The sequence below is a fragment of the Triturus cristatus genome, chromosome 3_2 (genome assembly GCF_964204655.1).
Source record: "Triturus cristatus chromosome 3_2, aTriCri1.1, whole genome shotgun sequence".
Taxonomy (NCBI): domain Eukaryota; kingdom Metazoa; phylum Chordata; class Amphibia; order Caudata; family Salamandridae; genus Triturus; species Triturus cristatus.
In genome coordinates, this window is record NC_140584.1 from 879,322,589 (window position 1) to 879,338,228 (window position 15,640).

General features: G+C 48.0%; 1 protein-coding gene across 3 annotated transcripts in view; it reads left to right on the forward strand.

Annotated features, from left to right (window-relative positions):
- Nucleotides 1-14,893, forward strand: part of ABR (ABR activator of RhoGEF and GTPase) — a 1,177,460-nt gene extending 1,162,567 nt beyond the window's left edge. For 2 of the 3 annotated variants that reach the window (XM_085649252.1, XM_085649251.1), the window contains exon 23: nucleotides 11,424-13,935. In XM_085649252.1, coding sequence (XP_085505378.1) covers nucleotides 11,424-11,513 — 90 coding nt within the window. In that variant the 3' untranslated portion in view covers nucleotides 11,514-13,935. Of the gene's footprint in view, nucleotides 1-11,423 lie in introns of all 3 variants that reach the window. The other variant, XM_085649250.1, reaches the window with a different exon arrangement.
- The last annotated feature ends 747 nt before the right edge of the window (nucleotides 14,894-15,640 follow it).

Consider the following 15,640-nt stretch of genomic DNA (forward strand, 5'->3'; position numbering starts at 1 on the left):
TCGCTGCGCTGCAAAATTTAACAGAATAAACTTCAATTGAGAAGTTGCTGGGGACTGGAAATTTAATTACACCGTCCAAAAAGCACCAGAGTTCACTTAACTGTATCTTTTGACGATTATTCACCTTAAACAAAAGCTACAGAACGACGATCAATTTGACATATATGTATCAATTGTATTCTATAATTCTTGAATCTTTGGAAACATCATTCAGGGGTCAACTGTTTAAATTTATGATAGTCCTGAAGATGGTCTCATGGACAAATGCATAGAGACTGAAACGTCGACATTCACACTCTTCTGGAAAATAATGGACAATGGGAAGAAGTGTTTACAATAGTGACATTGAAGGATTAAACAATTGTATTTATTTTCCTCTTGCAACATTGTTTGTATAACTGTGTAGTACCCTTGATAAATTTCAAAAGATAAAACTTTTTTCTATATATACCCGTGTTATGAATATTTATTGTATTGTGATTGGTTCATTGGTTCTTATGTCCTCACAAGGAACAAAAATATTTCTTAGTTAAAATACATTTGAATGATATCTCTCTGGCGAGTTTATCAATAATTCTTGCAGTTAAAAATATATATCAAAAGCAATAGAACAGAGTATTCCAAATAAATAATTGAACTAAGGCAGGTAATTTGTCATGTATACCTTAAATGTTGCCTTGTTAATGCTTTGTTGATAAGCGGAAACAGGTAGGATCAATATTTTATTTCAGGCAGCTTTACTAAGAGAGGACCCTGCAGAATGACATTAGAGCGCTTCCATAACAAGCACAGACTGCGTTACACTTTTTGTTTTCTGATAAACCGAGGTCGGGATTCGCACCCGGTTCTGAGAATACATGGTCAGCAGCTATTGCCACTAGTCCCCACCTCTTCCATGTAAGCTTGGCTCGTTTGGGCTCGAGATTGCCAGAGTATCTCGAGCTGAGCCAGGCATCTGGCTCCACCTTTCAGTGGCTTGTCCAGCTTTAGTGCTATGAGATCAACATTCATAACATAGGTGTAATATAATCAAAATTAACATACTGCCCAAGTTGTTATATTCTGTTTCAATCCCCTTGCGGGTCCCATGATCTTTTTTTCAAGCGCCTGGAAAGCGCCATAGGTAGCTTTATCTGGGGGTATAGTGCTAGAAGGGCCCCAGCTTTATTAAATTATCTTACAAACAAAGGGTCTTTAGGCTCCCCGATTTCAAGCTATATTATTGGGCTGCATTTGCAGGGTGGATGCAGAGTCTGTTAAACGGGCTTGAAGTGGGTCTATCCTCATTGGCTTATCAACTAGCTTGCGGACCGTCTATAGGATTCACTCTCTACAAGACTTCAGACACCACCTACTACAAACGAGTTGGATTCAAGGTAGTTAGGGATATTACCAGGATCTGGCATGAGATCTGCAAGGAATATTCTCTGCCCCCGTTGGATCATTATACTGTTTTATGGGGCAATCCAATACTTCCTGAAATATTCCAGGATTATGTCGGAAGAGCCTGGCAGCGTGTGAGTATTAACAGATTAGGTAAACTTTACGATAACCAGGGGTTTTGTTCATTTACTACACTAAAAGATGAGTTTGGGCTTTCACACAGTTCTTTCTTTAAATATCGGCAAATAAGGGATTATTTTCTACATGGACAAAAGTTGTCAGATGCGCCATATTTGTCTGAAATACTGTCGGTTATATATGGGATATCTGGTAAAGTTGCTATCAGTGTATTTTATCAGAAACTTATTACATCAGCCCATGATGACAGTCTTCAGATATCCACTAAATTAAGTTGGCTTCTAAAAACTAACATAATAGCCGAAGAAGTACAGGAGGCGTTAGATACTTTAGATAGAGTAGTGGCATCCATCAGCCTGAAATTGCAACAACATAGGACAATTTTATGTCGTATTACACACCCGAGCTCATCTCCAAGTGGGCAACATCCCGATCTTCTGCTAAGCTGTACTGTCCCAAATGCACGCTCTTTGCGCCAGATTTAAAACATACGTTTTTAGACTGTCCAATGCTAACGTAAATCTGGAATTATGTATTTTCAACTCACGCAGGGCAACTTGGTCGCGAGTTTCAGCCTACAGATAAGGTCATTTTACTCGGGCTCAAACACGAGGCCACCAGCTATGAGAGGTCATTAGCCTCCATTATCGTATGTGCCCACGTATGTATCGCTAGAGCCTGGACTAATCCCACCAGCCCAAATGCTAACAAATTCTGGGCATTTCTCAGATGGGTATTTGAATCTGAATCAGCCTTGGCCAAGGTTAGATGTCCTCGCTCATGTCTAAGACTCAAAAGGATCTGGTCCAGTCTTCAGTGGGTTTAGTCCTGCACCACTATTTCACTTCATTCTGGGTATTATTATGTCTTGCAATCTCGTTGTCTTTGTCTCTTCTGCTTTTCCTTAAATTCCGTATTTAATTTGTGTACAAACTATGTGTATCATTCTTAGCATGTGTTAAAGTGCTTCTTTTTTGTCGTTCTGTATTATATCTTACTAATGGCTAAAAAAATATATATATTAGGAAAAATAAAGAGATCAATATTCACATTTTTTGTAAGACAGTGTAGCTTGCTAAAAACCTTACCATCACGACGAGAGTCCTCCATTATAGCAGCTTGGTCTGGTGGCTCAGTGGACTAATGCGTCCACTACAGGGGCCTGTGTTCGACCACATGGTTAAAGATTTAAATCCCTGTGGGTCCACTCAGCCTTTCATCCATCGGAGGTCGATAAAATGAGTACCATTGAGTGGGGTAATAATAAACCTCTGCTATTCAGTGCCAAGATGCTTACGAGTAAACGTGCACTTTAGAAATAAACTTAGTCATTGCCTCATCTACAGTATCCACCCATTGTGTGTACGCGCTTAGTAGCAGCAGAGGCAACTGAACTGATATAAAGAAGAGATCGCTGCCGTTGCCTCTCTCCCTGAGAAGAGTCCAGGGCTTGGGCGCACAGTTGCGAGCCCCTCCATTAGAGCACTGTTGGGGCTCGTGCTCCAGCCCCCCCCACCCCAGGCCCACCCCCCAAAGATGGTATCCGTGATTATACAGAGTGTTAAGCGACTGATAAATGGTGAGCTTTTTTCTAAGAGAGCATTAGTTCACAAGAAATCGTAGCCTTTTCTCACATTTTAAATCCTGGTGGTAGTGAAGAAATGAATGTAAAAGGTTAGCAAACCCCCTGCAGTACGAGAGTCGGTCTGGGACCCACCTGTGTGTTTTGAATCACTGAGTGGTAAGTTATACGCATATGTTGTGGCAGCGTGTGATTACTTCCAGGTTGGCCATCACAGCGTTCTGGTGGCGCTCTTAACTCACAAACACAACCCCTTGAAAGAAACCTCGGACTCTTCGTTACGAGGACATGGATGGCTGTGTTGAAAGCTGTGTGTTGTATGTAGCAGTGACCAGGACTGGTGTCATGGTAACGCTAAGCTTCACTTTTAGAATGGCCGAATCTGTCATCGTGCAATAAACAGACCACGCTGATGACTTAAGCGTAAAAAGCCATTTATTAGGACCAGGCTGCACAACATAATCAATAACCAAATAACAGCAAACCACAATAAACAAAACCCCAACATCAACTCTTCATCCCTTCACTCTCTTCACCCACTCCGAACTCACTTCTCCTACCACTCCATGACCCGTTCCGTTCTTCATCCATTTCCACAGATCTCCTAGCATCCTCCCGTTCTTCATCCATTTCCACGGATCTCCTAGCATCCTCCCCGATATCACCAGGCATTCCACTCATGCCTCCAGCTCCCCCATCATTCACTCTTTCCCCATCCCCCCCCAGGGATGGGTGCGCCCGCTATGGACTCCCCCACCCCTCCAAAGTATCGCCAACCCTGCAGCCCGCCCTAAACTGGCACGCTTCGCCAACCCTACTCCCGAACCCTAGTAACTTCAGGGTGGGTGGGAGGCCGTCGCTAACAATCCCTCCCAATGGTGCCGAGAATGCAGGAAGAGGAAGTTGCCTTCCTCCCCTGCATTCTTATACCCTCCCCCTAAATCCCACCCCTTGACCCTGCCTGGACCTCCCCTGCGCGAAAGACCCCAGGGGAAGACTAGTCTGCGACCGTGCTTCCCCCGGGGCCCACCATCGCGCAATAAACAGACCACGCTGATGACTTAAGCGTAAAAGGCCATTTATTAGAACCAGGCTGCACAATATAATCAATAACCAAATATCCATTTCCACAGATCTCCTAGCATCCTCCCCGACGTCACCTGGAATTCCACTCATGCCTCCAGCTCCCCCCATCATTCACTCTTCCAAACCTTCCCCCCCCCCCCCCCCCCCCCCCGGGATGGGTGCGCCCGCTATTGACTCCCCCACCCCTCCAAAGTATCGCCAACCAGGGAATCACCTTTAGGGCGGTTACCTGCATCCACCGCCCCTCAGCCTCCCCACCCACCCCCACCCCGGTGTCCAAACTGTGTATCTTTCGCCCCACCTACTCAAGCATTCCTGTGACACCAAATCGCCTCATTCCATAACTTGCTAACCACATCTCTCATCTCCATCATGTAGTACGCATTCCCCACTCTCGAAAGATGCACTCCGTCGTCCCTAAACAGTAGTGGTTCCTCCAGAAAACCCGCATCGCTCTGAGCTTCCTTCATGCTTTTTCCACAGCCCCGTGTTTGATTGCACCCCTCCATACTTTACGAGGAACAAATTCAGTCCAGGCAATGCATGTCCCTGCCAACCTTTGTTTCAAAACCTCCAAGTCTCTTTGAATCAGCTGTAAGAGCACCAAACCAGACAGCCAAACCAAATCGTTCTCACCCAAATGGATTATGAACAGATCAGGGCATCCTTTCTGGGGGACCATCTTCGCGAGCCAGGGCAATAGTGCCCCCTATCGCATCCCCCCTTTTCCCCACCAGTGCACCACATGATTTCCTTTGAGTCCCAGGTTACGGCCGGACACCTGTTGCTCTGCATATTTGGAGGCCCAATACACAAACTAATGCCCCACAATCCAAGTGACCGTCTTGGCCCCCGGTCCACCCACGCAACCTATGGGAGAAAAATACGTTAGTAACATAGCCTGAAACATCACACACCAATTCCTCCCCCCACGAAGCCCCGTGCCATGCCAAGCACCCTCATTAACGGACATACCGATCACAGCACCTGCCGAGTCCAGACCCAACCGCTCCAATGCCATGCACAGTACCACCAATAACTGCCCCGCCGTCACCTTTGCCCCAGACACGTGACAAAAAATTTCACCACTCTCTGCCCGTGCAGTCACTAGAAAAGTCCGCCATTCAGCCACCGGGCACACACCCCCACAACCAGTTTGACACAGCCAAACCCACTTGCCTCTCCCTAACTGATCAGTCTTAGACTGCTCCAACCAAATCCCCAGATGACTCGCATCCACCTGACCTCCTCATACCGCCTGCCACACACCTTGCGCGTTCCAAGCAGCTCAGAGACCCTAAAAACCCCAAAAAACATCCATATCATGCACAAGCGGAAAACCGAACCTCAAAAACATCATAACAACAAAGCTGCAAAATCTCAACCAATCTGACCAATAGATCGAACGTAATCGTCTCCCTCAACACCCCTCCCCCCCTCCGTTCCCTACCCCAACCTCTGAGTACCCTACTTATAATCACATCTTTCGTAGGGTCATAACCAAAAAACAAACAGTAGAACGACACTCCTGCCAATTTTCCCAAAATCATTGCAGACGTCAACCCTTTGTCAATGCAATGCAATTCAAACTGCAACACTCCTTGTTCCACAGTTGAACGATCACCAAAAGCAGGATCCCCAAGCCATCCCATAAAGGAGCCAAACTCCGCCCACACCAGTCTGTAGGTCCGTCTTGTAGTATCAGCGATAGAGTTCTCCACCAGGCCTATCACCCTCACTCCCCCAAGGCCCAGATGACGACCGGCAACTTGGTCTTGAACCGATCTGCTCCTGGTGCCAATCGCCGAAACCGCTGCCACTGCTATCGAGACAACGCATCCCCAATGTCATTATTCGCCCCAGGGACAAGGCTCTAAAAACCACATTCAATCTCAAACATTTCAGCATGAAACTCCGCAGCACTCTCAGATCCCTCGCCCTCTGTCGGTTGACCAACTGGACCACGGTCATGATGTCCACATGGAACAGTACTGACCTGTTCTGAAACTCGGACCCCCACACCTCCAGAGCCACCATCAAGGGAAAAAAAGTCCAGAAACGCAATGCTCCTCCGCTGTTTAACCCAATGAGCCGGCCAGTCCTCAGCGCACCACCTGCCATACAAGAAAATCCCAAAGCCTGCTGCCCCAGCTGCATCAGTGTAAATTTGCACTTGCCAAACCATCCGTCCGTCCTCAACATCTAGTGACACCCCATTGAAATCCGTCAAGAACGTCAGCCATGTCCTCATCCGCCCGGACCCTCATGGAAATCTGGACCCTGTGGTGTGGTAAGACGGCCCCCGACATGACCATGCCAAGCCGTTTGCAGAACGTCCGTCCAGCCCTCGCCACCCTGCATGCGAAGTTCAGGAAACCCATCAGTTGTTGCACTGCCCTCAATGCAATCCTCTTTTCCCCAACCGCCCACCAGAGGCACGCCCGTATCTCCGTCACTTTCACGTCAGGGAGTCGAGCTATCCATTGAATGGAGTCCAGCTCAATTTCCAGGAATGTCAGGCTGCAGCTAGGCCCAGCTGTTTTCTCGGGCGCCAATGGGACTCCGAAACGCTGTGACATCTCCTGGAATTGCGACAGGGCCCTGCCACAATCCCCAGAATGGGCCTTCCCCAGAAAGAGGAAGTCGTCCAAATAGTGAGTAACGTCCCGATGTCTGCTGATCTGTGTAAAAGCGAACTGCAAGAATGTGCTAAACATCTCGAACAGCGCGCAGGAGATCGTACACCCCATGGGCAAAACCTTGTCCACGTAGATGGCCCCCGCAAACTGCATCCCCAGTAGAGAGAAATCCGCGGGGTGTATTGGCAGCAGGCGGAAAGCCGATTTCATGTCACACTTCGCCAGTTCCGCCAGCGGCCCACACACCCCCACTATGCGGATCGCATCATCCACCAATGCATAGAGCACCCTGGAGTCTGCTTCTGTGATGAAATCATTCACAGACTGCCCTTCCGGCCACGAGAGGTGATGGATCATGCGAAACTCACCCTTTTCCTTCTTAGGCACCATACCCAATGGGGAGATGATCAAGTCGTCAGCTGGCCAGTCGCGAAACGGGCCCACTATCCTGCCTTCGTCTACCTCTTTCTGCAATTTAGCCGCCACCACTGCCGGCAATTCCTTTGCTGATTTCAGATTGTCCGCACCCTAGGTCCCTGATGGCCCACTCGAAAACCCTCCGTGAAACCCCACTGAATCTTCAAAGCCGCCTCCCTGTCTGGGTAACACAAGAGCCACGGGGCCATCGCCTCCACCTTAACCGGTGTAGGTGCCCTTCTGTCCAGTCTGTCCCCTTCCTTTCGTGTTTCGCCACTGCTCAGAAGGCGTGACCAAGGTAAAGCATTGGGTAAGGGCATGCCACCCCCCACACTTGGAGCACTCATGCTGAACTTGCACGGGTACTGGGAGCAGTAACCCCTGTTGTAGCTCCAACATGCACCGGTGTTGTTGCTGCCAGGCTTAGCGGGAAGACCTGAGGGTCCTGTACTGGTGGCACTCCCCTCCGCCCCACTGTGGGCGGGACGTGGCGGAAAAGACCGATAAGTGACCGGCAAGCCACTGGCCGTGTTAGTAGACGGCGAGGAGTGTGTGGATGCCACCCAATGCGTCCATAATTCCTGATCCACCTCCCCCCAGTGCTTGTCCGGGTTCACGCTAACCCTGGCTCGGAACTCATCATAGCTCAGCCAAGCAAACCCCCCAAATTGCATCTGGGCTTTTCTAATGATTTTCATATACTTCAGTAGCGCTATGGCCCTATCCAGGTGCTTCTCGCAGTAAATACTAGCATAAATGAGAAACGCCGACGTCCAGTTTTCCATGTTCACCGGAACCCTGGGCCGTCTAGTCAGCTCCCACTCCTCCTCCTTAGAACCCTCTTTCGCTTGCACCTCCCTGTGCAACAACTTAAACACATCCACATACTCGTGTTTCCAGATTCTATTCTTAATCTTTTCCGACAAATGTGATCCCAGAGGCATGGCCAGCCCCATGTAGGGTAACTTTTTCAGGTGCTTGTCTTCTCCCCCTTGTTATCCTTCCCCTCCACCTTATCCGTCTGAACCCCTGCTGTAGATACCGTCTTAACTCCCTCCGGTTGGTCACCCGCTTTAGGTCTGTCCTTCGTCCACCTTTCAAAGTCCCACACAGACCCCTCCCTCACACCCCTCCCGCAAGCCTTCTTCCTCCCCCTTTTGGTCCGCCATCCCAAGCTGTCCACTATGCCCCCTCACCTGACAACGACGCGTGCGCTTCTCCGGACCGCCCTCTGGTGCTGGTGGCCTTGGTTGCCTTCGCCTTGCCCTTCGTTGTCGTAGAATCCTGCAAAACACCAACTCCACTGTTGCTCTTCGCTCTCCTGTCCTGTCATAGTCATCCCTCACCTCCCCCTCTTCCAGCTCCTCACTCTCCTCATAATCCAAATCCTCCACAGGCTCCACATCCACAGGTGCCCACAAAACCTCTCACCGCTCTCTTCACACCCTTACTCTCTGTGACACTCAACTCCCCCCCGCTCGCCACACACAACGCCGTTGCCCGCGCCGGAGGGATGGCCGCCGCGGACCCTCCTGCCGCTTCAAGCCAACGTCCTGAGGCCTTCTTGCACCCCGCTGAGCCACCCCGCACTCTACCAACCTCCGCCAGCTTGGATCCTCCCTACCCCCCAGGTCGCTCCAGCCTGGGTGGCCCTGGCACCATCAGGCCTCAAAGCCGTCTTGGCTGTCCCTACCTTGGGCTGTGACACCCTGGTGCCGCCCCCCCCACCTGCCCTTATCTGCCCTTTCCCTCTCCTCCTGGTCGGCCCACTTTTCCTCCTCCGAAGTGGGTGTAGGGGGCCCCCCCTCCTCATCCTCCCAGACCGCCCCTACCCTAGACGCATTCTGCTCGGCCTCTCTCCCGCCCCCGACCTCGCCCACCACCCCAAAGGTCTCCACTACGCCCCCATCCGGCGCAGGGGTACACGCTCTCGACCCCCTAGAGAGGTCAATGGGAGCGTCCTCCCATTGCCCCATATCAGCCTCCAAAACCACCTTACACCCTACGAAAACTGGTGCCTCCAAACATGGCCCCTGGGACCCCCCGCACCTCCCACCCGCGATGCCTTGCTCCTGACTCCTCAAACTTGCAGCTGGGACAAGCAAAGCCCCCGTTGCCTCCCCCCCCCCTCCAACTCCACTTGTGCGCGCCCCTCGCTCCCCTTCAACAGCTCCCCACTCTCGAGGGCCTCCTGCGCCCGAAACTCGAGCTGTGGAAATTCGAGCCGCGGAGGCAGGCTCTTACTCCGGCCTCCGCGCCCAGTCTCCTTTTTTCCCGAGCCCCTCCCCCGCCCGACGCGCCTCTCGGCAGCGGCTCATCAAGACAAGCCACTACTGCTGTCGCCACACCCGCAGAGGCCACCCGCAGGGCCCGCGTCATCCCCACCCATGCCTCACCTAGTACGCCAGGCCGGAGGAGGTCCTCCCGGGCCAGCGTGGGCTAACAGCCTCAGGGCCTCCCGCACTTCCTCCGCAGAAACCGTCAATTCCTCCTCGATCGACCACAACACAGATGCCCACTACCACCGGCCAGTGGCACCGCGGATTCCTCCTACCCTCAACACCTAACTGTGCCTACACTTAACTCCCCCTTCGCTAACTATCCCTCTCAATGGTGCCGAGAATGCAGGAAGAGGAAGTTGCCTTCCTCCCATTTATTCTTATACCCTCCCCCTAAATCCCACCCCTTGATCCTGCCTGGTCCTCCCCTGCGCGAAAGACCCCGGGGGAAGACTAGTCTGCGACTGTGCTTCCCCCCGGGGCCCATCATTCCATATCGAAGTGTTGATTTTTAATCTGGACTCAGTTGGATTTTGTTGTCTGGCCTTGGGCTGCCACAACTCCTTGCTGGAATACCCTCCTGTCAACACTTTTTGGAGACGTCTGCCTGGTTCATTTACCACTACACTGTTCCTGGGCACCTTGTATTGATGCAATTACAGGACTAATAGAGATTGTAACAATTAATTACAAGGCACTGAATAATTCCTTAACATTACATACAAATATTTTTCTCTACTTTTGATATTTTTATAATACCAAATGGAACAATTTGGCTTTCATATGTGCAATTGTTTAAGAGCGGAGGGGCTCCTGCCCCTCATTTAAAGGTGCCTACGTGGGGAAGTTACAGCCTTGACACTACAGATTTTGTTGGTATTTTCTTCTTTGGCTGGAAGGGGCATAGTTTCTGAAACAAGGGGAACGCGGTGGGCAGCTTGTGCATTCAGTGTAACGACTGAGTAGCAGACATCAGTCAGTGCAGCAGGGCACAGTAGCAAGGAGGTCAGGCTCAGTAGTCCGTGTAAAAGAAGAGTGAAGCATAGGGACCAGGACATGCAGTCAGTGCCTCTATGGAGGGAAGCCGTGGCCTCAGTAGAGTCTTCGGGTTGTCTTTGTGTGGTCTTGTCTGCTTCTGCTTGTCTGTGGCCTGTTTCATTAAATTGCTTTGCTAGGGAGATTCCACGCTGATGGGGGTGGTGGAAAACAGTGTCTTTACATAGCTGGAAGTTCTTCCTCAGCCCCACAGGAATTCCAGGCAGTAAAAAACTCTCAGGGAAAATTATTTACTGCACCTTTCTCCCCCCCCCCCCTCTCTCCCCACCCCAACCATCCCCCACCCCCCATGGGCCATTCTACTTCACCCAAAATCCATACATTTAACCCTTTACCACCTTGTATTCCTCGTGCAAATTCCTCAAAATTGTACACAGAGGAATTTGTGCAGGGAAAACTCCAGCAGTGTGGTAATTTCACGCTAATCGCAATCTGCCAGAGCCAGGATTTACTTGCATAGTCAGAATGAGAGCCTTGGTTTGCAGCTGTCACATACTTTCTAACTACTGGAAGAAAGTCAACAAACTAGAGGTCACTTTAACCCCTTCAGTGCCCATGACGAGATGGTCTCGTCATGGAGCGCGGTTGCGCTGTGCCCATGACGAGACTATCTCGTCACGAACCCCGCCCGCTAATGCAACGCCCGGCACAGGGCTGGGAAAGGGCGGGGCACTGAAGAGGTTAAGGTTGTGTTTGCAGATTGAGGTTGTTTGCCGTGATCTATATGGCAAGGTGATGAGAGTAACTGTTCAGTGCTAGAATCAAATTGCTTGTTGTTGCTGTTTCTGGTCTTGCAGTCAGGCATCAGGTGCACAAACTAAACTCTAGCTTCTTCCTTTCCAGGTCCAGGTTCTCTTGTACTATCTACAGCACCAGCCAATCTCCTTCTCAGAGCTGAAACGCAACACACTCTACTTCTCCACAGACGTGTAACCAGGGGCAGCGAGTGGCAGAAGTCCAGTCTCCTGCAGGCCGCAGCGCAGACTTGTGGATGAAACAAGACGGAGCCGACAAGGGGCAGGAATGGCCCAGAGACCTCTGCGTCAGGTGTACCAAGGGAAACCAACATCACGATCCCTCCCCGTGCTCGTCATGTGCTCGACTTCTCCGAGTTGAGGCATTCTTTTATGTCTAATCATTAAATTAAAATCAAAGCATACGAGGCTGGTGGGGGAGCCATGGACACTTCTCTGCACCCCTCAGGCTTGCAGTGGCATTTTCTGCGATGACTTTGGAAACTTGTCTGGAAGACTCTCCACATGACTATTTGTCCATATTGTCTGCCAAGTATTGCCCAGTCCCCTTTGCCCGGTAACTCCCCTACCTCCTCCCCCCCTCCACTCCACAGAGGTACAAAGCCCAACCTAGAGGGCTCCACTTTCCACACTTCCAACATCATTACCGTGGAGGTGTTGTAGAGGAAGCATCAACTCGGGAGACCTCTTCATCCCAAACAGGAGGCATTGGGCCCGGCCGTGCATGCGGCTATCCATGGATCCACTATTCATGGTCGAGGATCTGAAACTTTCAAAACATTGTGCTAAAATTCAGGATTTTTTTCTTTTGTAAAGGAGCAGAGGTGTACATTTCTGGAATTTTCTGCATATTTGTAACAAAAAATAGCTACATTTTTTGCTGGTGTTTTTTTTCTTTCTTCAAAACTGCCCTCTTGGGTTTGATGATATCCTTGCTTCCTTTGGTGATTTATCCACTTGTATTTGAAGCCCATAGGAAGACGCTGTCAGGACAACTTTTCAGATGTGGATTTGACAGTCTTATTTTTAAGAAGAGCGGGTGCATCCTACATTCTGCCAGCCCTTTTACCTGCTTCCAGATTTCAAGACCACAAAATAGATACATTTTTCTATTGTGGGCGGTGGGTTCGAGCATGGCATTATATTTTGTGGGGCAAGCGTACGTTTGTTTATTGGTTTCTGGATAGCACTTTTTATATTTCTCAGCGTTGTACTCTCTCCCTCATGTTATTTCATAAATTGCAGCATGGTTGATCGCAGACTTCATAAAATGTACATCTCCTTATCACTCCAGTTATGACACTCCAACTGGACACCGCAAAACGGTATCAGGGGTACTTTCAGTGGGTACTGTCATTGGTAGGCAGGAACAGAGCTAAACATGGAGCTGTTGGGTCCTAGTCTAAGAGACGTGTGGATCCCTCTGTGCCCTCAGAATATCTTTTCAGGGTTTTGCCAGGGCAGAGAAAAGGAGTATGTCTCAAAAGCAGGTACTTTTCCACCTCCAGATTCCTTTGTGTTATGCTTGTGCAGGGCATTGAACACATATAGTGTGTGCTCAGGTGCAGTCAGTCTTACCCACAAGAAGCTCCTAGACACAGCTGACATCACTAAGAGACCACACCCCTCCAAATCATTGATCGAATCACTATAGCTCTATCTAGGTTTCGAACTCTTGTTTTAATGTGCCAGAGGTTTGAACTTAAAATGGTCAAACACAGCCAGAAGCAGTTCTAAATTATGGCAAACAACCTTTCTGTTTAGCACACACATGGCACTCTTCAAATTAAGCAGATGGCTAACTCAAACCCTTAATGACCCAGTCCAGATGCAGAAGTAGCAGCAGTAAAATATAGTGATTAGATAGGAGTTTGTGTCAATCATACAAATCACTCTGTCTCTCTTGCAAGATTTCACAATTTAAAAAGGACATAGAAATATTGCACCTAACATGAGTAAGCACCGATGTATCTGAAAGGCTTATCCATACTGAGTTTTTTATCGATAATGATTAGTTCATCAGCCTGCGATCAGAGCATAATAAGGGTGAATTGTAGTAAGTTCAGTTCAAAATTTGATTATTTGCGCTTGTAAATAAAACGCCGTAGCTTAATTTATGTTTTTTGGGGAAAGGATTGTGTAAATGCATTTAAGAACACAAACAAAACGTTGTGGCAGATTATGAAAAGGTAAAACAAAATAATTCACTTTGAGACGAGCAGAAAAATAGTCACAGCCCACAAGGGTCGTCCCAGAATATTAAAGAGATACAGGGCGCCGAAGGTTCACATCACTCCCAATGTGGGGTTTTCATCCAGGAGAGTTGCATCTTTTTTTGCAAGAGATACATTCCACGAGCTACCCCTAAAGCCCCCATCTTTACTGCACCCACACAGTTCCTTTACTAAACACTATCATAGTCCTCTATTTTCTAATTACAAAGAATCTGTCTTTTTTGTTGTTGGATGAGTTGAGGAAATAATTTGAAAGAAACTGGAATATAAGTCCGGGTATGGTACCATGCTGGGCAATGTGATCTTCAATGTCAGCAATTTTTTAATATGACAATTAAAGAGTTTGAGGATATTGGAAAACACAAATGTGTGTGTGTGTGTGTATTCAGATTGTGTGCATATGCGTATATATATATATATATATTAATACATATACAGGTGTGTGTGTATATATATATATATATATATATACACATATATATATATATATACACTAGCACAGCATATTTGTTGATATGGAGATGTGTGTGCATTTATGCTCATCTACAGATACATGTATCTGTGTGTGTAATTATACACACTATATTTTTTATATTGTGTATCCTCATGGAGAAATAATGCGGGTGACCCAAGATTTTCAGACTTCGTCCAAGCAGAGTAGTCCGTCCCAACCAGAGGACTGGAATATAGGTTAGTGTTAAGGGAAGCATGAATCTCAGATGTGGAGTGTGGATTGCAGTAGTAGATTCGCTTTTGATGTGTCTGGGTGTCATGGGACAACTCTGTGGTCAGCTGGACTTACTTATCACTGGCCACTCTGGTGACAGCAGGACCTGGATCGAAGCACGCGGGGTGAGTCTTATGTCGTCAAACTTGATGTTGTGGAAAAGTCATACAAGGTACTGTTAACAATCAGTCGGTTACAGGACATAGAACAGCTGTTTTTTTCTGTTAAATTCCCAAACATTGTCTAAAAAAAGCATGCCCTGGGAACGAATGTAAAGGATATTCCAATCGCGAAAAGATACTTTTCATCAAGCTAAACTATGACCGGATCCACAAGGACCGTGAAGCGGGCTTCTGGTTGTTATCCCCTACACCCCAACTCCCCTTCGGCAGACTGAGATGCATCTTGGCACACACTTGTCTTATTACTATTGGATTTAAAAAATAATTATTTTATTTTAATTTTGTCTTTGTGTTACTGTTCAGTTTTTGTAGAATGTTATTAAACTTGAATGGGTGGAAACAAAACCTGAGGAAACCAATTTGGAAGAAAAAGTTAATAAAAGAGGCAAAGCCCTGGCGTTTGCACAAACATATAGCCCTTGGTTCTTTTATTTCATTGACTGTTGATATTTTCGAAAAGCACTGTCTGGCTACCAGGCAAGCTCCTCCTGGCATTATGGGCTTAACACATAGCACTGCTCGGTGGGCTGGTTGGCTTTGCACCTTTCTAGATGCAGATCACTTCTTCTCTGAGTGACAACATGGTTCCTGCAGACGGGCACTGGGTAGGTCTAGTTCATTGTGAATGTCAGGCATTGGTTTAATAGTGAGGTGTTGCTGGGATTATTACAGCAATCCACAGCCTTTGTGTACTACAAACTCAGAAGATGCAGTAAGCATTCGGCTACAGCTCGATTTGCGTCTAATTCCCAGTTCATTTGACGTATACTGTCCTTGAGTCGTCTTGAACCATTCCAAAAAAAAACACTTCTTTTAAGTCCCTGAACATAAGGTGTTCAGCAATTCATTGATTCTCTCAACCTTTTCTACTAAGCTACTAATGTGTCCACATGCACAAGCATAGTACTCTGGTGTAGGCTTCTCTTTTATGTGGCTGTTTTTTTCTTTAAAGTCTCCACAGCTTTGCTACTAACCATCCATTTCTTCCATTAAGACATGTTAATCTCTACGTTATGGAATGGTGTAGAAAATGTCTTATTAGCTATTTTTTAACCATATCTATTGACCACATTTAGAATTCATATAGTATTTTAATAAGGTCAGCACCGTTTCCACATGCCCTTTTAAACCACCGAATGCTCTAGATTTTATACATTAAATG